A 20927-nucleotide genomic window follows, 5' to 3' on the forward strand; every position below is an offset into this window, starting at 1 on the left:
TACAATGGGCTTTAATGGAGACATGTTGAACGTTTTTGTCACTTCATGCCCTCAAGAGGCATTTTGTTTAATTATTTTTCTTAATCATTTGTCATTTTTCAAGCTACGAGATGTTTTTCCTACGTTTGTCATGAAAAATGATGTCTCCAGAATGTAGGGTTTGGGAATTATGGCAGTTTTAAAAAAATATATGAAGGCACATTTCAAGATTTCTTACCCTCTAGCTGTGACATCACGCACTCTAGTTAATGTTAAAATCTGAAGAAAACCTCTTTAACAAGGTCTGAACAATGTTTAATTCTCTAAAAGTAAGAATCAGATTTAAAAGTTGTGTTACACGAATAATGTCAGAAAGATGTGTAACATTTTAAAGTTGGAATGAGGTTTCTGAGTGAAAGTATGAATGAACAGTTAGCATGAAGATTTTTGAAGTCTGAAGAATTTCTCCATTGACTTCAATGGTTAAAAATGTGATGAATTATGGGATGTATCTCTGGAATTATGAAAGTTATGAATGATAAAAGTAATAGCCATCGATTCCCGACGGAGCTGAACGTTTTGATGTTTGAACGGAGTTTCTGCGATGTTGAATGTGGGAGAGAAGACGGACAAAATTATTGGATGGAATAATAATAATAAACTTTTTGTCCGTAGCATAACATATAGTTGGAATGCTGTATCAGCATTCTCACTAAATAAACCGCTGGTATTGGTATGTTAGAAGTAATGCATTTTCATTCAAAGAATATATATCTGCTTTATCATTAGTGATTTCTGTGCACGAAAATCCTTTACACTTCATTTTTATTTGATCATAAGTGACATTCATTATGTTTTAAGACGATAGGTATAGTGCATCGGAATTGTTATCAAGTATGAATCATCAATCAATGCTTTATAATTCACTATGAATGCCGTTGATAATGCACTATAGATGTGGAAATAGAAAGTGTCACCATTATATTTCCTGAACCCTTTACAATGGTCTAAATTCTGCCATGATGGAGAATTTGACCTCATCTTTTCATTTTGATTTGCTTAGATCAGGCAACATCTTTAAGATATAAGTCCATCAAATAACAGAACTGACCTTTAAAAACCCAGCGAGTTTAAATACGTGTATGTTGGTGAAATGTTATGCATGCATAAAGCTCCAAATGCACAGAAATAAAACTGAGGACATGACCTCGGTGTCCTCAACAGATCAGATAATGTGCATGGACTCATTATTGTGTTTCTAATGTTCATTTCAGCTATGATCATAATATTTACAGGATAACAAAGGCAGGATGTAGCTAACAGCATTTTATTGTATCCATCTTTAAAACATTGCATGTCCCCCCACAGTCTGACTGAGGCACGCTCTGCTGACACTCTGTGGTGCGGCTCAGTATTACTTCTTCTCTGTGACAGGACCGGATCAAGTCAATACAAACAGCCTGACTGCTGAGTCAGCACATCCCCTTTCTGTCCAGTTCAATGTCCATGGGAGCATGATGTGAAAGCAGACTGACAGCCTGGAAACATCTGAATCAATCTGAAGCATCATTTGTCTTGCAAAAAAAGCCAATATGTCTCAGAACCATTTAGTAAAAATCTCGATGTTTTGCAATGCCACAGGAAGGTTCATTGACACTCTAATCATTTTTTATTTAGCATGCTGTTGTGCTCTGATACCAAGATGTACAAGTGTGACTATTGCTGAGTCACCTACCGGTTTCTATGAGTAGAGCGAGGTCATAACAGCATTCTGTAGCTGCTGACATGAGGTGCATACTGTCTGTAGGGGAGATCAGACTCATTACTGATGTAGCTTGTTTGCTGGCATTATAACTCAGAATAGGATTGCTTTATATATTTCACTTTATGTCAAAGCCTGAAAAATAAAATTGGAAATTGATATCTCAAGTGATGTACTTGTTGTGCAAGACTTAGAAACCTGAACTTGGAGTCACATTTCTAATCAGTTTCCCCTGCTAGCTGCTCGGCTGCTGCTAACGTTTGCTTAGCTTGTTTCTCAAAAATTTTACGATTCAGACGTCCCGTGACAAAAATCCTTCATTTGGGTAAAAGTCAGTCAGCAAAACAACCAAGATCAAAATAATGTGAGGTAAAAATACTGGATATAAAATACATTTACGACAGCTTCTGTTCTGACGCTGATGCGTGCCCAAAGGAGATACGACACCAATACAATGAGACAGTTTGAAAATTGTTGAAATCATTTGAAATAATACAGGTATACAAACTCTAATACATTTCCTGAGGAATTGTAAACATTGAAACAGTTGAAATGTAGTACACTCAATCACTCTGTCCATAGGTGAGACGATACCAGTCTGATAGTTGGAGCCAGGAGACGGTTAGCTTAGCTTAGCCTAGCATCATTCTTTGGCCCACTGGAAAAAGGGGAATCAGCTAATATGGCATACTTACAATAATATACAACAGAGAGGAGAAGCAAATACTAGCATTTTTGCTAAATATCAAACAAGAATGATCACGATATGCAGGAACAAAGTGAGGACAGATTCAAAGGATTCAGTAACTGGTGGTTTATTTTGTTGTACAAAGCAGTCCTCATTCAAATACAGCTTTATAATATTAGCATGAAAAACCCACATAGAGAGTACAGACTGCCACTATTTTTAATTTAAAACATTCTTGATTGACTTGAATTCATAGAACAAATGTTGATTTTCCTTTTTAAAGTGAATGTACAGAAGTAAATAATTAAATGAAGATGGCCGCTTTGATTTCAGTTCCCTGGTACAGGGCCTTGTCGCTGACTGTCACTACACTGAACATGTTGTTCGTGTTCTTAGAAACACCCGGGCTTTTCTTACTATGACAGGTCATAAAGGCCCCCAGTGAATTACTCGCTTAGCTGAATACTCAATTCTTATTGGCCTATTTGAACATTCTGTGGTCTGCTCTTTGTATTGATAGCAAACCATTGCTAAGGATAACAGACTGTTGCTAGAAGGACGCTCTGATAAAGGGATAATGTGCAGACGCATCAATCCGCAGAAAAAAGTCCTGTCATTTTAACGTCAGGGGTGGCCAAAAAAACATGTTAGTTTTCTTCCATCCGAAACACCATGGAATCATTTTTGGATTCAAGATGGCTACAATCTCACCAGTAAGGAAAAGAAAAAGACAACAATAAAACAAGAGAAAGAAATAGGTTAAGAGCACTGGACGTGAGAGAAATCAGCAGAAGAAGACAGACAGGAAGCAAACACTAACGGGAACAGCAGAAGAAGACAGACAGGAAGCAAACACTAACGGGAACAGCAGAAGAAGACAGACAGGAAGTAAACACTAACGGGAACAGCAGAAGAAGACAGACAGGAAGTAAACACTAACGGGAACAGCAGACGAAGACAGACAGGAAGTAAACACTAACGGGAACACATTATGGGCTCTGTCAGTGTTTAAAGACTGGTTCATGGAAAATAAACTGTGAATAGACTTGGACAGTTACAGAAAACCTCCATAAGTGCTGCCGTCATTTTAAATTACGTTGTTGTTGCCGCAGTTCAGCCGTCGCTACGAAATAGAAAACACTTTTTTTTTCTTTGCAGAAGCAATACGATTTTTAAATCATTAGAATCATCAAAAATATATTTGAGAACAAATCATTGATTGATTTAGTCAGTAGCCGACATTCTTTGTGTTTCTGTCTTTTCCTCAGACTCCATCACTGCAGAACCTTCCCAGGGTTCATCAGGTTCTTGGGGTCCAGGCTGTCCTTGAGGCGCTGCATGACCTTCACAGCCTCTGGGCCCACCTCCTCACACAGCAGTGCTCTCTTCCCCAGGCCCACCCCGTGCTCCCCTGTGCAGGTCCCGTCCAGGGCCAGGGCCCGTCTGGGGGAACACACACACACACACACACTGAGAGTTTAGATACTGATGATACAACACATGTATACAACTAAACACATCCGTAAGGTTTCAATTATTCTGCTTATGGTAGCAGAATAAAAAAAGAGATTTGAAAAATAAATACAAATTGTGTTATTTGAAAGCATATAAAAGTAAATACAAGCTTTAACTGGGTTTTCTCTTTAGGTTTTCTACATTTGTTACTGAAAGCGATACTCATCATTTTGCTGTTTGGTATTGCAGCGCTGTCTTGTTATTCCCATGCGGAAAGGGCCAAATGTTAAGCATGACATGAATAAAGACTAGCTAATTAGAAGGTGCATACTGATGATCATTTACCGTTTGGACCAGCAGACTACATACATGTATTTCTGGAGGTTCAAATGGCAGGGCACTTGCATTTGTCAATTCATTTTAATATATTTCTTAAACGTCCTTTAACAACCCTGGAATAACAGATTCATGTTTTGATGATCAGTAGTTCAGTTCTGCGTTGATTTACCTGGCCAGCCTCTCAGTGAACAGGTGGACCCTGTGCAGCTCCTCGGGGTCGCTGGGCTCCACCACCATGATGCAGTGGAAGTTACCGTCACCCACATGACCTGCTATCGGACCTGAGGACCAGAGGACACGCACTCATTACTCTGACTGAAGAATATCTGTCCTCACTTCATTCTGTCACCAAGAATCACTGCTGCTTTTCTACTGTGTGTGAGGTCAGCTTGTTGTTGTCTTTTGTGAAGTACATTAAGACTTTTTGATTGTAATGTCAAATCAGCAATATAACAACGTCTTCGTCAATTCAATACTTTCAGATCGCGATGGTTCATGAAGCTTGAAGATAGGTCAGGAGCCCTTTTTCTAGCCATTAACTATGGAAGTATGAACAAAATAACAGAATAAATATGGAAATAAATAATACAGTAATTAAATACATTTAAGAATAAATATAGAGTATGTTGAAAATAAATACAAAAAGGAATGAATCCTGAAATAAATTCATGATTATATTAAAAAAATAATAAATAAATAAGATAAATATGAAAATGAATAAATAAAAGACGGAGAAGAAACAGGACATATTAGTAAACAGTATATAGTATGAGAGTATATATCTAGATTATACATTTATTACCAACTGGATACATATGTATTCATATCTTTGTTAAACTGCTGCCACACTGCCAGGTCAACATCAAGTATACTGTATTTCTCATTTTTGGCCACACCTATTTCATTCCCACATTAAATGGTCAACATAAGGTAGATGCTTCATTTTGAATATATTTAAAGGTCCCATGTCATGCTTTTCCGGTTATTACCCGTCCCCTTGTGTGTTATGTAGCTTTTTATGCATGTAAACGGTCTGCAGAGTCACAAACCCTCAAAGTACACCCTGTAGCGAGTAAAACTCTTAACACAGAAAAGACCTGTCTATGCTGCCCCAGAACGCCTCGTTGGACATTTCTCTTATTCCATTGTTTTCTTCCTGAGTACAGTGAAGTAACGATACCCAGGTCCAAATGGACCAATCCGTGGAGCTCCTCACACACACACACACTCACTCAGCCTTATTTTTTCTCTGCCGCGGCTCCGCGGATCTCCGCACACACACGCACTCACAGCCAGGCTGTCCCCACAATGCTTTGCGCACGGACCAATTTCCCCAAATCTGTGGCGGAAGATGTAAGGCGGGGCCTCTCATATGACGCACACCTGCACACTTGCTAGCGTGTTCCACACTTCGTTTTCCAAATGGCAGGAAGTATTCTTGACTCGCTTCTGAAGCAAGATGCTCGGCAGACATGTGCTACCAAGCAAGCGTACTCGCGATTGAGAAACACCCAGAGGCTCTTCAAAACTTCGAACAGACTGTAAAATACAAAGATGACTGCTATCAAGTCGAGTTGCCATGGCGACCAGAGAGACAAGATCTCCCAAACAACTTCAGAGTAGCAAAGGGGAGGTTTGAAGGTCTTAAGAGGAGACTTAAAACAGATGTGACCCTGTACACAAGGTACAATGATGTCATACAGGATGACCTGCAGCAGGGCGTCTGTGAGGATGTACCAGTGAACACATCAGCAGAAGAGCAACCGGAGGCTGTGAAATATCACATGCCACATCAAGAAGATAAAGCAACAACTAAACTAAGAATTGTGTTTGATGCATCATCACATGAAGAGGGTTGCCCCTCCCTAAATGACTGTTTGCTGACAGGTCCAAACCTTAACCCAAATCTGTTAGATGTGCTCATTAAGTTCAGACTCCACCAGATCGCCTTTACTGCAGATATTACCAAGGCTTTCTTGCAGATAGCTCTAGCAGAAAAGGATAAAGATGCTGTTAGGTTCCTGTGGCTACATGGGCCTCCAACCAAAGACTGTAAAGATGAGCTGCGTATCATGACAATGAATAGAGTGACATTTGGAGTGTCACCTAGCCCTTTCCTGTTAGCTGCAACAATAAGAAATCATATCAAGCAGTATGAATCAGAGCAGCCTTGGGCAGTGGAAGCACTGAGAGAGTCTCTCTATGTTGATGATTTCATTGCCAGCTCATGTGATGTGGATGAAGCCTTTGCAGTTACCACAACAGCAAAGAACAGGGTTCATACACTTTTTCACCAGTGATTTTGACCTTTACCTAATTTTCCATGACTAAAAAAATTACTCTTTCTCAGCGGTACCACTGAAAATGGTTTATTTTAACATGGAACAGGAAAATCAGGTCTGCATATGAAACATGTTGTGCCTATCTAAAACAAATCCAATAGTAGGCTTACTAGCTTCTACACGCTAAAGCAACCAAAATCTCTCACCAGCAAAACACCTCGTCAGTTAAATGCCATTTTACGTTACATTACTATACGATACAGTATTTATTATCATTATAGTATTACTATTTCGGCGATTAGATAAAATATAAATTATATTTGATGCAACTTTAGTTACATTTCCATGACTTTTCCAAAACTTTGGGAAAAATATTGTTTTCCATAACTTTTCCAGGGCCTGGAATTAGCATTTTGAATTTCCATGACTTTTCCAGGTTTTTAATGACCGTAAGAACCCTGAAAGGAGATTCTGTCTCACGCCGGCATGAACCTGTGCAAATGGGTGACACATTCACCAGATCTGAGAGCCAAGTGGACAGAAAGTGGAGTGGAGCACACAACAGAAACAGCCACTTGTACTTGGAAATGTACTGAAGGTGTTAGGGTTAGTATGGAAAGCAGAGATGGATCATTTTGTATTTGACTTAAAGGGACTGCTGGATATTTTAAAAGGCAAAGAAAATACAAAGAGAAGTGTACTGCAGACATCAGCTCGAGTATTTGACCCCATCGGTTTCCTGACTCCCTTCACTATAAGAGTAAAGTGTCTGTTTCAAGAACTGTGGGAGAGGGGAATCGGTTGGGTTGAGCAGCTGCCTTCAGACTTGGCTGAAAAATGGGATCAGTGGTGTGCAGAGCTGCCGAAGCTCCACCTGGTGGCCATTCCGAGGTGGTACCAAATTGAGATCCAACCAAACTCACAGACAATCAAACTGCATGTCTTCTGCGATGCCATCGAAAAGGCATACAGTGCTGTTGCCTATCTGCAAGGACAAAACAAAGATGGAGAGGTTGTAACAAGTTTTGTGGCCTCCAAGTCAAAGGTAGCTCCATTGAAGAAAATGACTTTACCCCGCTTGGAGCTTATGGGTGCACTGATCGGGGCAAGGTTAGGGAATAATCTTCTCAAGCCACTCAACATGGAAAAGATTCAACTTTACATGTGGACAGATTCGATGATCGTTTTCCATTGGATTCGCAGCTCAGCACAAAGGTGGAAGCCGTTTGTGTCAGACAGAGTGACCCACCAGAGGCCAGAGCGTCGAGAACCTCATCCAAAGCAAGCTGTGGTGGAGTGGACCCACTTCACTGTTATCCACAGATGGAGCAGAAGTCATTGATGAGAGCTGTGATGCAGATGAGGTTGTAGCAGGACAGGGGAAAAAGTAAACTCCTACAGATTCCCTGAGAAAAAGGGGAGTGGCTAATCAAGCCACCCCTGAGAGAAGCTGGAGGAAACCGATCAAGGACATGATTGGCACCTGTGTGCTGTTAAAAGGAGGACAGCATGTCATTCAACAGAAAGAGAAAGAACCAAGAGGAAGTCGGATCCAGCAAGGAAGAAAGTGGATTCTTATGGACTTCATCAGAGAAATCAGGCTATTGTTGGGAGTGTTGCCACTGAACCCAGGAGCTGTTGGGGAAACATTTCACTTTCCCCTTCCCAGTTAAACCCTGCAATCCGGTGATCTACTCTGGCCCGTCACCCTCAGATAAGTTATTCTCACTACACCAATATCATTTCCCCTCCTCTTGCACTCTACACCCACACACCACACTCTTTCACACATCCCTATCCCCTGAACTACACTCTTAGGCCTCCTTCACACGGGAACGTTTGCGTTTATGCACAGTATGCATATTCAAAAAAGTCTTCCGTTCACATGCATTTGTTTCATTTAACGTGTCTGTTCAAACGAGGCCGCTGGAAACGCTGTAGTACATATGCCGGGACTGTAAGTGGCGCTGTAACTTCTGCCAAAATACACCAAAAGCAGCGAAGAAGAGCAGCCCGAGCAGCCCCGCAGCAATGTTGCCATGGCTACCCTTCTGTTTATGCCCCGCGGTGTATTTAGCAACATGTAGTTCATGTAATTCTCCATGTCCACTTGTTGCTGATGGTTGTGGTAGAGGAGCTGTAGATTTTGCACTAATATCTGTAGCATGGTCGAGCTGTAGATGTTGTACTAACATCTGTAGCATGGTCAGTAGCAGTAGCAGTAGCTACTGACAGGAGGAAGTGTGTGTGGTGATTGCTGGTATTCAGCGGGATATAGTCATTTCCTCAGCATATGGATAAATGCAACGGGGAAGTTAACTGAAAGAAACCGAATCTGTGGATATTGCATCGACCGACCAAGAAGCACGTCTCTGTGGAGAGGACACGCTCAGAAAGAGAGATATTCTCTACAAACACCGGGTGAGATCGCTCCTTTGTCAATATAATGGATCAATGCATGAAATCTGACTCTGTTTATTTTGTTTAAGGAGTATATTGGGCGTTAACAATTCTGGTTTGCCTTTTATAATATTATTTCATTCAAGAACCCCTTGTGCGTTTAATTAACACAGCTATGTTTGATAGTTGCTACAGCAGTGAGCAGGAGAGGTGGGGAGAGGTGGGGCTATCGCTATTTTTTCAGGAAATATTCGTATCGAGGTGATTACACGGACTCGGTTGACCCCCCCAGAGCGTTTCGTTTGCAAATCTATCCACCTTGGGACCCTTTATCGTTTGTGGGGTCAGTTTCTATCGGCCTCGTGTAAATAATAGGGCTATACGCACGCGAAACTATGCAGATACAAGCAGTTTTCTCCTCGTGTAAACGGCGCCTTAAACTGAGTGACAAAGGACAAAAAATACTTCTTCCCCCCCCCCCCCCCCCCCCCACACTCACTCAGTCAATCCCCATGATGTAAACAATCGTAGGCTCTCGGAGTCACATAAGTGATTGATGTTTTGTGAGTTAATTTGACTTAGTTGTTTGTGTTTTTGTATCTATTGGATTTAAGTTTTTCTGGTAAATGGTCTGTGAAATGAGTTGTTTAATGTACTGATTATTATTTGGTTGATTATTTTTCCTTTGTAAACTTCAGTAGCTGGGTCACCGGGCTATCCCTCTGTTTCTGCGTGTTTAAGCAGATTTTTTTTTTGACAGCTGGCTATAGTAAATATTCCTCTGTCTGGCGCCCAAATGACATTTATTCGTTCAGGGATAACACCTACGCTACAGGGTGAACGCTGAGCTTAGGTCTAAGTTTTACGAGCACTGAAGAAGCTGAGCCACTACTAGACCTAGAGAAGCACAGCAGGTTAAAAACCGTATTTAGGATAACTGCATGGGTGCACAGGTTCATAGCTAATGCCCGTTCTAATCAAAGGATTCAGGGAGAGCTAACTTCAGAAGAGCTCACAGCAGCAGAAGTGTACGGGGCAAAGGTAGTAACTCAAGAGCAACATTTCAGCCAGGAAATGTGTCAGCTGAAATCTGGACAAAACATAAAGAGAGATTGGAAAATCAAAGACTTGAAACCCTTCTTAGATGAAAATGGCCTTATGAGTGTAGGAGGTAGGCTACAGCACTCTGATTTCAGTTTTAGGGAGAAACACCCATGGGTGCTACCTACAAATCACAGATACACTGAGCTACTAGTTCAGCAATGTCATGAGAGAGTGATGCATTCAGGGGTCAGAGATACTCTAGTTGAGGTGAGAGAGAGATACTGGATTTTAAGGGGGAGACAGCTAGTCAAGCGGGTGGTATCACATTGTTACATTTGCCGGAGACTGAAAGTGAAACCAGCACAGCAGGTTACAGCTCCACTACCCAGAGACAGAGTGACTGAGTCTCCACCTTTTGAAGTAACTGGGGTAGATTTAGCAGGGCCATTGTATGTCAAGTCTAGCGGTCAGGCTAAGAAGGCATATATTGCACTTTTCACTTGCGCTGTCACCAGGGCAGTGCATTTAGAGTTAGTGTCAGATCAGACCACAGAAAATGTCCTCTTAGCCTTAAAGAGATTTATAGCAAGACGAGGACTGTGTAAAGTTATTTACTCAGACAATGCTAAAACATTCAAACGAGCAGACCAAGATCTAAAGCAGGGCTATTCAATTGGCGGCCCGCGGGCCAAATCCGGCCCCGGGGTGATATTTACTGGCCCTTTGAGTATAATGTTAAAAAGTAATCAATTTCTTTTTTTTTAAGATTTTTTTTTTTTGTGCCATAGTGCCTTTATTCCAGAGAGGGTGTTACATTGAGAGATAGAGGGGTAGACAATGCCTGAAAACTTCGACGGGCTCGGGTTTCGAACCCACCTACTATACTGTAGTGACAACTCCTGTCATTGATTGCATCTCTGCGTGAATGATTAGATCATTTCACCTAAATGAAATCAAATGAAACATGTAGGCCTACTGAGTTCTGAACTTGCCATTTAGATCTATAAAGGCCTTGGGGCTATGTTGTTTGATTGAATTAAAGACAATATATGCACTCCACTATGCTGTTGTAGTATTTACTGTATCTGAAGCTCTTAATATGATTGCTCATATTTCAAGCCATCTTTTTCCCGGCCCCTTGCTTTGGATCATTTTCATCAACCGGCCCCCATTCCAAACTAATTGAATAGCCCTGATCTAAAGGAACTATGGAAGTCATTCAAGGGCTCAGAGCTCACAGAGTTTTTCACTGACAAGGGGATCACCTGGAAGTTTATTGCCGAGCGAGCTGCTTGGTGGGGCGGCTTCTGGGAGAGACTAGTGAGATCTGTGAAAACATGTTTAAAGAGGGTCATGGGGAAGGCTTCAGTGAACTTTGAAGAGCTAACAACCATGCTTGCAGAGGTTGAGGCTGTGTTGAACTCCAGGCCTCTATCCTATGTACACGATGATGCATCAGAGCCTCAGCCACTTACCCCCTCTCACTTCCTGGTGGGGAAAAGACTAACCTCTCTACCACCAAAAACTTTGCTTCCACCATCTCAGGCAAACAATGCGAGCAGAGAGGACATGAGCCGGAGATGGCGGTACCGGCAGAGACTCTTAACCAGCTTTTGGAACAGCTGGAAAAAGGACTACTTGATGGAGTTGAAATCAGCTCACAGGTGTGAAACACCTCCACCCACTTTGCTGAAGGTGGGAGATGTCATCCTGATCGGAGAGGACAACACTCCCAGGCAGAATTGGAAAATGGGTAGGATAACAGACCTGTTTCCAGGGAGAGATGGACTCATTCGTTCCTGCGCTGTCCGGACTTCTACGGGCAGTTTGTTGAGGAGACCTGTTCAGTTCATATATCCATTAGAGATAAGTGAATGGACTGAAAAGTGATGAAAGACTGTTCATCGTGCGGGAGAATGTTGTAACTTCTTTTATTTAAGGCAGTAGAAACATTTGTTTATTTTTTTCTTGATAGAAGTTAAGGGTAAAATGTTTCACAGGAAATGCTTTTATTTTGAAGTGCAAGTATGTGTCCTGCTCTCACAGCTTCCTGTTTTTGATATGGAAATTGAATGCGAGCATGTCGATAGCATTTTCTCTGTCTTCCACCGTTCTTGTTGGAAACTGTTAAATTAATATAAAGTAAAAGTTCAGTTTGGACAAGATTTTGCTTGGTTCTTCATTCGAAGCTTCTATTACACAACAAAGGGCGGAGCAGCGAGCCCCGCAACGTCCCGCCAACACGGCACCCAGACCCCACGCAGCATTCTCATCTGTTTGTCATTACTGGGGTCATTTTCTGGTTACTAACGCCATTGTAACACATAATCACTGATGTTCCGCTGTAACGGTGGTGGACTCTTCAGAACAGAGTGGGCGAGCTGACCAATCAGAGCACAGTGGGCTCATAGGGAGGGGAGGGGGGGGGGGGGGGGAGCTCCAACAAGGCGTGTAGGACAGAGAGTGAATACACATACTCTACAGAGATGCTGTATGAGAAACCAATGTGAGTTTGGAACATTGAACAATGTAAATCTATTCTAGTAGACATCAACAATGGAATTATGATCAGTAGAAATGGCCATGACATGGGACCTTTAAATTGTTTGAATAGACGTATTACACTGAAAATGGCACAAGGAACACATACCGTTATGTTTTATTAACACTTTATCTAAAAGTCATTTTGAAGGTGTATAACCGCGTGCTAGATAAAGCATTAGTTCAGATCATTAAAAACACTATCAAATTTAAATCATAATTTAATTATAATCAGTAGCAGTGATTTATTTTACTCAACAGTCATGCGAGTGAAATGTAATATCTGTGAGGTTTCTGCAGTTAGTGTAAATGCATGGATTGTTATAATTACAATACTTTCAGAGGTTAACAATGATATGAACCATTGTTGACATATACACTAAGTGTACTTGATGTAGACACAGGTATTTGTGTTCCTGCAGCTCACCTGTCAGTCTGTTCTCCATCAGGTCCTGCTTCGTCTCCACGATGATCTGAGGCAGGCGAGACAGAGGGACACACACATCTGTAGCGTAAGCCTGTAGGACACACACACACACACTCTTTATATGACAGCTTCTGGTGCAGACGTATGTTCAAAGGGGATACGACCCCATAACAGATGAAACGCACCTTGATTAGAATTACAGATGTCTTATTGTTTGTAAACTGTTGAAAACATTTGGGATAGTGGAGGTACAGAACTCAAAAAAGTAAATAGCATTTGCCTGTTCTTTGGACATTGACATGAGGAAATGTTACATATGAAACCTTTAAGTGGCAGAGGCCTCCTCACCTTGCAGCCGGGCCTCAGGGCCAGAGCAGCGTACCAGGCGTCATGGCGAGCCTTCCACAGCCGCTCCCGTGATCCTGCATCTCGAGCCCACTGGAAATCTGATCCACCGTTACTCTGAGTGATGTCCTCTGTAGAAACACACACACAAATACACACGCAATATTTAATTTTTTTAAACTGCAAAAAGTCTCATGTTATTTGGCTGACACTTCTATCCAAAAATCAACTAACACACACTAGAATACCGTAGACCTACGGGAGTCATTCGGGGGGGCTGAGTATCTTGCCTAAGGACACAGGGTGACCAGGTGTCCAGCTTTGTGCGGGACTGCACAGCATTTTTATCATTTTTCCCGTGTCTCACAAATTGAGACAATGTCCCGTATTTGATTGACAGTCGCTCAGAAAGTCGAAACTTGGCTTTTGTCCAATGGCTGTTGAGAAAGCGTTGAAATGTAGTTTTTTGGCAGGAGACTTGAATAAATGCAGATGTTTCAAGATTTTGTTTGAACGGCAATATCAAATAAATACTAGTGGTATATTGTGGTAACAGATCGGCACTAAACAGCTAGCGCAGCTAAAATCAATATTTATTTTCTCCACGCTGCATGACTCGAGCATCCTGTCTGTCATGCATTACAAAATCACACCTAGATATTTCATAATTCTGTGAACGTTACTTATTTCCAAGTAAAGATTCCTGATTTCATTAATATTCATAATGATTTTAGAGGTCAATTGTATTAAAATGTAGGTTTCTGTCCAACAGCAGTAATGTATGACTTGATGCCGGTGTGTGTGTGTACCCTCACACACCGGCGGTGAGCACCTGTTCCTCCAGGCTTCGCTCCGAGCCGTGGAACTCCAGGAAGAGGGTGGGGCTCACAGCGTAGGACAGAGAGCTGAACCTGTTACAGGCATCCATCATCACATCGTCCAGGAACTCTATACACACACACACACACACACACACACACACACACACACACACACACACGTTATATGCATCTAACCAGGTCATTCTTCTGACATCTGTAAACTTTACTAATGGGTAAAGACACATTTTTCAAATTCCAATGATTGATATTGATTAGATTTCTCACGCGTGTATTCTATTATCGTCCTGCAGGAAGCTTCTCAGAGCGGGATCAATAAAGTTGAATCTTTGCCTTCTTTAAAAGCAGTTCTCCCACACATGTTCACTCTCTCTTCATCTCGTAATGGCTGCTGTATAACAGCTTCTTGCAGGAGGGATACATTAACATGGCTGACACTATACTTTAGCCTTCAGTGTTTTATATGCGTTCCCCTACAGTTTATTTGTATTAAACAGATCTTCAGTCCTGCCACAGGCTGTGAGGAAAGAAGAGATTATTGAAGAAATAAACTGAAAACTTGCCCAAACTATTTAGTCATAGCTCCTCGACAATCTCGTTGTCTTTATCACACTCAAAATATCCAACCATCCCAATGAGAGTTTATTACATTGCAATTTACTGTGTCTGTACTCACAAGTAGAAGTACTCAGATCTTGTACTCTAGTAAAAGTAGAAGTAACAGAGTATAGGAATACTCTGTTACAGTAAAAGTCCTGCAATCAAAATGTTAATCAAGTAAAAGTAACAAAGTATTATCATCAAAATATAGTTAAAGTAGCGACAGTAAAAGTAGTGATAGTGCAGATTGGTCCATTTCAGAATAATATATATGATATGTTTTATAATGATTGATCATGAAAGTGTTCTCAAAGCTGGTAAAGGTGCAGCTAGTTTGAATGACTTTGTATACTGCAGGGTAGCTTGTGGATTTACTCCAGGTGGAACTAAAGTCTGATTTAACACTTGATTATATTTCACATCATCAGGTGGAACTAAAGTCTGATTTAACACTTGATTATATTTCACATCATTCATCCACATCTGTAAAGTAACTAAAGTATTAAATACATGTAGTGGAGGAAAAGTACACCATTTAGTTTCTGAGAAAATACATTTAAAAAAAAACATTTCTGAAATGTTTCTGATTTACCTAAGAGGTATCACATCTGATAACATCACAGATCAAATCTCTCATTTACAGCGTGTTCACAGTATGTCACTCTTAAATGAGACTGCTAATTATCATTACGCTTAACATTAGCCGCCTTTAGCTTAGCGGTGGTGACGTGAGGTCATGTGACCGTGATGAGGTTCCTTTATAGCCTAATGTTGATTTGTACATCTCACAAGTGGTGTTAATGTGTGGAGATTATTCTGCTGAACAAAACGTGTAAGTATCATAATCGTGTGTTTGCCACAGATCTTAGTTTCTGCAATATTTTGAAATCCAATGGAAAAATCCCATTGCTTTTTGTGGAGGGAGCCCTGGGGATGCTAACTTCAAGGTCGGCCCACATCATCACTGCCTCACTCTATACTGCTTATAGCAACTAAACGTGAAGTCATGTGACCATGAGGTAGTTATTTAATAGTATAATGATTTTAATTCTGGAGATTGCATTAATGCTTAAACGATCATAACAGTGGTGTTAATATGTGGAGATCTTCACATTTGTAGGTATTATAAAAGTGTGTTTTCCACAGATCTTATTTTCTGCAAACATCACATTGCTTTTAGTGGACGGGTCTCTTGAGTGTGGATGAGGGGCTCCCTCCTCACCGATGCGGGCGATGGGCACCCCCGACTGGAGGATCTGCACCGTGCTGTCCACAGCGGCCTGCACCGAGGGGAAGGAGCACACGGCCGACACCATGGCCTCTGGGATGCCGTACAGGCGCAGGGTTGCCTTGGTGATGATCCCCAGGGTGCCCTCCGACCCCACCAACAGGTTGGTCAGGTTGTAGCCGGCGGCTGTCTTCCTGAACAATGACACAGACAGAAAAGAAGGGTAAGACTGTTTAAGATGCACTGGGCTATGTTGCATATTTGTGGGTGAAAATCCCAGAGGTGCACCTGGGGCGCCGGCCCCTCCCAGCCGTGTGTAGGACCGTCCCATCAGCCAGCACCGCCTCCAGGTTCAGAACGTTCTCCCTCATGGTCCCATAACGCACTGCGTTGGTACCGGACGCACTGGTGGCCGCCATGCCACACAGAGAGGCATCGGCCCCGGGGTCTGAGGACATAAAGGAACATTAGTGGTGTTTTTTAACAGAACATTGAAACCAGCTATAATCCTGTCACACATCTCTAGACGCTTGACCTACATTTAAAAAAAAAAAAAAAAAACTGTTTTTGAAGTGTAGTCTTTTTCCCACCTATCCTGACTATGTTTTTTATAAAGTTGGAACACACTTTGGGCTAGAGATTTCTTTCTCAATATCACCCCCTGCTGGACGTGTACATTAAAACTACTTTAATGTCAGCAGGAAACTAATTGGAAAAATGGTTTTAACTTTTCCACACAGACTTTTTGGCTACTTCTGAATCCAGGGACATGTGGGAACTTGATTAAAATCTAAAGTCCTGTCACTACAGCGGAGGGATTTGTGTTTCGGTGCTTTACAGAACATCAGTGCAGATTTAGCTCTCCATGCTACGATACCGTTTGATTTTATATAACTAGCCATGACATTTTATCATTTCAAATGCTGGTGTGACCAGGCCTGTGTTCCACTCACTGAACCAAAAGATCTGAGTGTGACTGACCAACAGGAAACCACAGGCCGGTGTCTCTCAGGTGGGAGTTGAGGGCCTTCCGGGTCACACCGGGCTCCACCGTCACATCAAAGTCCTCCGGGTGGAGGTCCAGAACCTGGTCCATGTTCCTCAGACTGAAACACACGCCACCCTGAGGGCAGGAAGAAGACCCAATGTAACTGCCTTTACTATTCTACTGCAGTTAGAAAATAAGATCTTTGGCAAACAAACATTTATAATACTTACACGTTTTGTTCAGCAGGATTATATACACTTATTAACACTACTTTATGATTTTTGAAGTGTAAATGCAATCGATAGAAGTAAAAAGCTAACATTAGGCTATAAACAAACTACAAGATGGTCACATGGGTTCACGTAAACACCGCTAAGATAAAGGCTAATGTTCGGTGTGATGAGGTTTAGTGGTCTCATTTAGCCATTTGTTTAGTAACTGTTGTTTTTATGACACAGCATTTACTGACCTATTTTCCAGACGAGGGAACCGGAAGTTGTAAAATGTTAACTCTTTTCCAGGTTTTAGGACTCATTCCTGCACCACTCTATTTTACTTTTATTACCGCTCCCATTTACAAATAATTAATGCACATGTACACACACACACACACACACACACACACACACACACACACACACACACACACACACACACACACACACACACACACACACACACACACACACACACACACACACACTTCAGGGTCTTCCTCTCTCTCTCTCACCTTGACTGCGCTAACCCCTCCCTCCAGACCGGTTCCAGTGCCAAAGGGGATGATGGGAAGGTTGTGCTGGTGGCAGACCTTGGCCAGGGCGCTGACCTCCTCCACACAACGAGGAAACACCACCACATCTGGAGGACAGCATCTGCACCGCAGCACACAAACACATTTTCCGTATCTCTCCACTTAACTATTTTATAAGGGGCCACAAGCCAAGAAGAGGAAACCACTGGTTAAATATTCAACAATTTGTTGTATTTTATATAACATTAGCTTACTCTGAAATGTAGGTACAATCTGCAGCAGTCAGATAAATGGAGTTAATCATACACAGTTTCTCTGAAATGTAATGGAGTATATATCTGTCCATCAACCACTGGTATTCTTACCTTTTTTTATTCTAACACAACTATCTTTTTGCTATACATTTTGTAGTATTGAAACATGACTACCTTTAGATATTATGTGAGTGTGAGAGGGACTGACCTGTGTATCGACTCGTCCCTGCCGTGTTGTTCTCTCACAGCTGCTCCAAATGAGACGCCATCCTCTCCACATATAGACCTGAGAGCAGAGAGCACGCTGTCCACAGCAGCACTCTGTGTGTGTGCGCACACACACACACACACACACACACACACACACACACACACACACACACACACACACACACACACACACACACTAATTTCAAACTGGGTCAATTGGAAAAAAATAAAGGCTAACTGTGAATTTTGGTCATTTTATTTGGGTAATTTAATGGCATGTCTTAGAAGAACTACTTGGGAAAAACAGAATGTAGCGGTGGGATATTTTCCCATTTACATTTTTGAGTTTAGGGTTTATTTAGACAAACCACATTAAGGAATCGTCAAAAATCTGTGTATCTACGGTCCATTTGTTTTTAAACGGAAGAGCGTCTGCGAGGCGTTTTTGCGTTTTTTGACCTTTTTTTTTGGTCAAATGGTCAGTGGAGCGAGGGGCGAGGAGAAACTCACGGAAGTCATTTCAAAACAAAAGCACTCCTATGCTAAAATAAACTTTGAATCACTACAGTATCCTGCTGAAGGAACGGTGATTATTATAAACAAGGGGAATTTAGCGATCACAACGAAAACGGCCAAGACACATATTGAGCCCAGAAAACGAATGTTATTAAGGGCTGTAAATATAATGAGCCTCTGTCTAAAATGGACAACATTGTTAGGAGATGTAAACTATACAGCGATTCTGCACTGCGGTCACCTCAGCCGTCTCTCGAGTTTGTTTTTTCAAATCAGCTGCTCTTAATTTGTCCTGCTATATTTGACGATTGATACAAATATTTTTTACCACAAGTTCTTAAGAAAACTGACACTGTTGGACTCAGTACTAGTTTGACTGCGACCAGAAATAAAACAAAGTACTTTTACTGTGTACTTTGTGAGTAATCCTCTGTCAAAGTCCCCTCCATAGTAGGCTACATACAAATACGACTATTGTCGTTTTTATCTTTTAAAGACCTAGAAAGGGTCATTAATGCCTTCGTAACCACAAGCAACGATTCCAAAATCGTATATTGAATGCCTGGATTATGATTATTGATGTTTTATGTGTTTATCACAGCTGGTAACGGTAGAGCTAATATTAATTATGTTATACTGCTGCTGGCTTAACCTATACATATGTATCATAGTTCTTTCAATAATTCGTTGTATTAGCTAATAATCTAAATCTAAAAAGTAACTAGTAACTACAAGCTGTTGAATAAATGTAGTGGAGTAGAAGTATAAAGTAGCTGACGATACTTAAAAAATGTACTACAGTACTGCACTTGAGTAAATGCACTTTGTTGCGTGTGTGCAAAATATCACTGCCTGCCACACAACGTCACGTCACTATAAAATATAATAAGAGGTTATCATCCCAAGACCTCTCTGAAAAGATCGACGCAACACGTGAATATGTATCTTAACTTATGTCCACCATGCATATGCGTTTAGTTATTTTCTAGCTGTGTCACCGCTCATGTAAGCAGGATACTGTCTCTGCAGCCAACTTACTGTGGCGGGGTGTTCTGACTGGACGCTGCGGCTCTGCAGGAGCTGAAGTCGGGGAGACAGCAGCCGGAGGCTCGGTCTGAAGCCCAGCAACATGTTACCGGACACCGATCTATACTGACCCTCACTGACCCTTCTTCTTCTTCTCTTCGTTTTTGGCGGATTGCAAACAACTTAAAAGGTGCATACCGCCACCTACTGTACATGAGTATGAATCATCATATCATACCAACTCTTTAACCTATGATCTAATCAAAATAAATAAATAAACTGACCCTTCATATCACACCGATACCTATCAACATGTTCCGCATGGCTGTGGGGCACGATACAATGCACAACTTCCGGTAAAGTATTTTCAGAATAAAACAACACTAGAGAAAAAGGAGAACTATTTACCTCTGAAGCATATGGAATGCCATTTAAGCCAAAATTAAATAAATACATAAATAATTAAATAAATACATATATATATATAAATATGCCTATGAAATAAATTCTGAAATAAATAAATGAGGCAATAAATATGTATACATGTACATTTAAATACACATTTATTTATTTCATGGGACTTTTATTTCATAATGACACATTTATTTATTTCCAGAGACTTTTATTTCATAATGAGACATTTATTTATTTCCAGAGACTTTTATTTCATAATGACACATTTATTTATTTCAAGAGACTTTTATTTCATAATGACACATTTATTTATTTCAAGAGACTTGTATTTCATAATGACACATTTATTTATTTCAGGGATCTTGTATTTCATAATGACACTTTTATTTATTTCAGGGGACTTGTATTTCATAATGACACATTTCCATTTCTTATATGCAAATTGTCGGGGCGTGGTTAGCTCACAGATCCAGACCAAAGCAACAGCACCGCAACACTGACTCAATAGCCAGGGGTGCACACAACTTTCTCAGTGAGGTACTCAGATGAGTACCTGGGCCCGTTCTCATGTCTTCAAATGTCCCTCCTCGACTCCCCTCCTCGACTCCTATCCTCGAGACTTAGTCCCGCCCACAAGAGATGTCAGTGGAGTATAGAGCTTCGTGACCGCGGAGCGTGTAAACGTTGTGATCAGCTGTTTTAGCGCAGGGCTGCTGTACAGACCGACGTTAACAGCAGCCCTGTCTGTGCACACGGAGACCGACTCTGTCGTCCGGTGAACTAACCGCCTTCTGGAAAAGCTTCACATTTACGTCGGTACGCAAATGCGCTTTGTGACA

The 20927-nt window shown here is 41.3% G+C and overlaps 1 protein-coding gene across 2 annotated transcripts; it reads right to left on the reverse strand.

Moving 5' to 3' along the window:
- Positions 1 to 2534: 2534 nt before the first annotated feature.
- On the reverse strand, positions 2535 to 19998 carry ldhd (lactate dehydrogenase D). Of its 2 annotated transcripts, none has more exons than XM_034122143.1 (11): positions 19687 to 19998; positions 18131 to 18243; positions 17648 to 17789; positions 16911 to 17052; positions 16218 to 16377; positions 15924 to 16123; positions 14082 to 14210; positions 13266 to 13393; positions 12918 to 12963; positions 4393 to 4504; positions 2535 to 3872 (listed from the first exon to the last, which is right to left on the reverse strand). In XM_034122143.1, the coding sequence occupies exons 1-11, from the start codon at positions 19777 to 19779 to the stop codon at positions 3704 to 3706; spliced, it is 1434 nt and encodes a 477-aa protein (XP_033978034.1). In that variant the 5' UTR covers positions 19780 to 19998; the 3' UTR covers positions 2535 to 3703. The 2 variants fall into 2 exon arrangements, with proteins under 2 accessions (XP_033978034.1, XP_033978033.1); XM_034122142.1 differs by having other exon boundaries at positions 12918 to 13008; positions 19687 to 19779.
- Positions 19999 to 20927: the final 929 nt, after the last annotated feature.

This window comes from Trematomus bernacchii, unplaced genomic scaffold, assembly GCF_902827165.1.
Source record: "Trematomus bernacchii unplaced genomic scaffold, fTreBer1.1, whole genome shotgun sequence".
Lineage (NCBI taxonomy): Eukaryota > Metazoa > Chordata > Actinopteri > Perciformes > Nototheniidae > Trematomus > Trematomus bernacchii.

Bases quoted from the DNA above. Each gene is read 5' to 3' on its own strand.
- ldhd (XM_034122142.1), bottom strand. From the start codon at position 19,779: ATGTTGCTGGGCTTCAGACCGAGCCTCCGGCTGCTGTCTCCCCGACTT. The intron at 14,211-15,923 runs GTGAGGAGGGAG...GTGTGTGTATAG, and splicing joins GGTGCCCATCGCCCGCATCG to AGTTCCTGGACGATGTGATG. The intron at 3,873-4,392 runs GTAAATCAACGC...GTGTTCCCCCAG, and splicing joins TTCACTGAGAGGCTGGCCAG to ACGGGCCCTGGCCCTGGACG.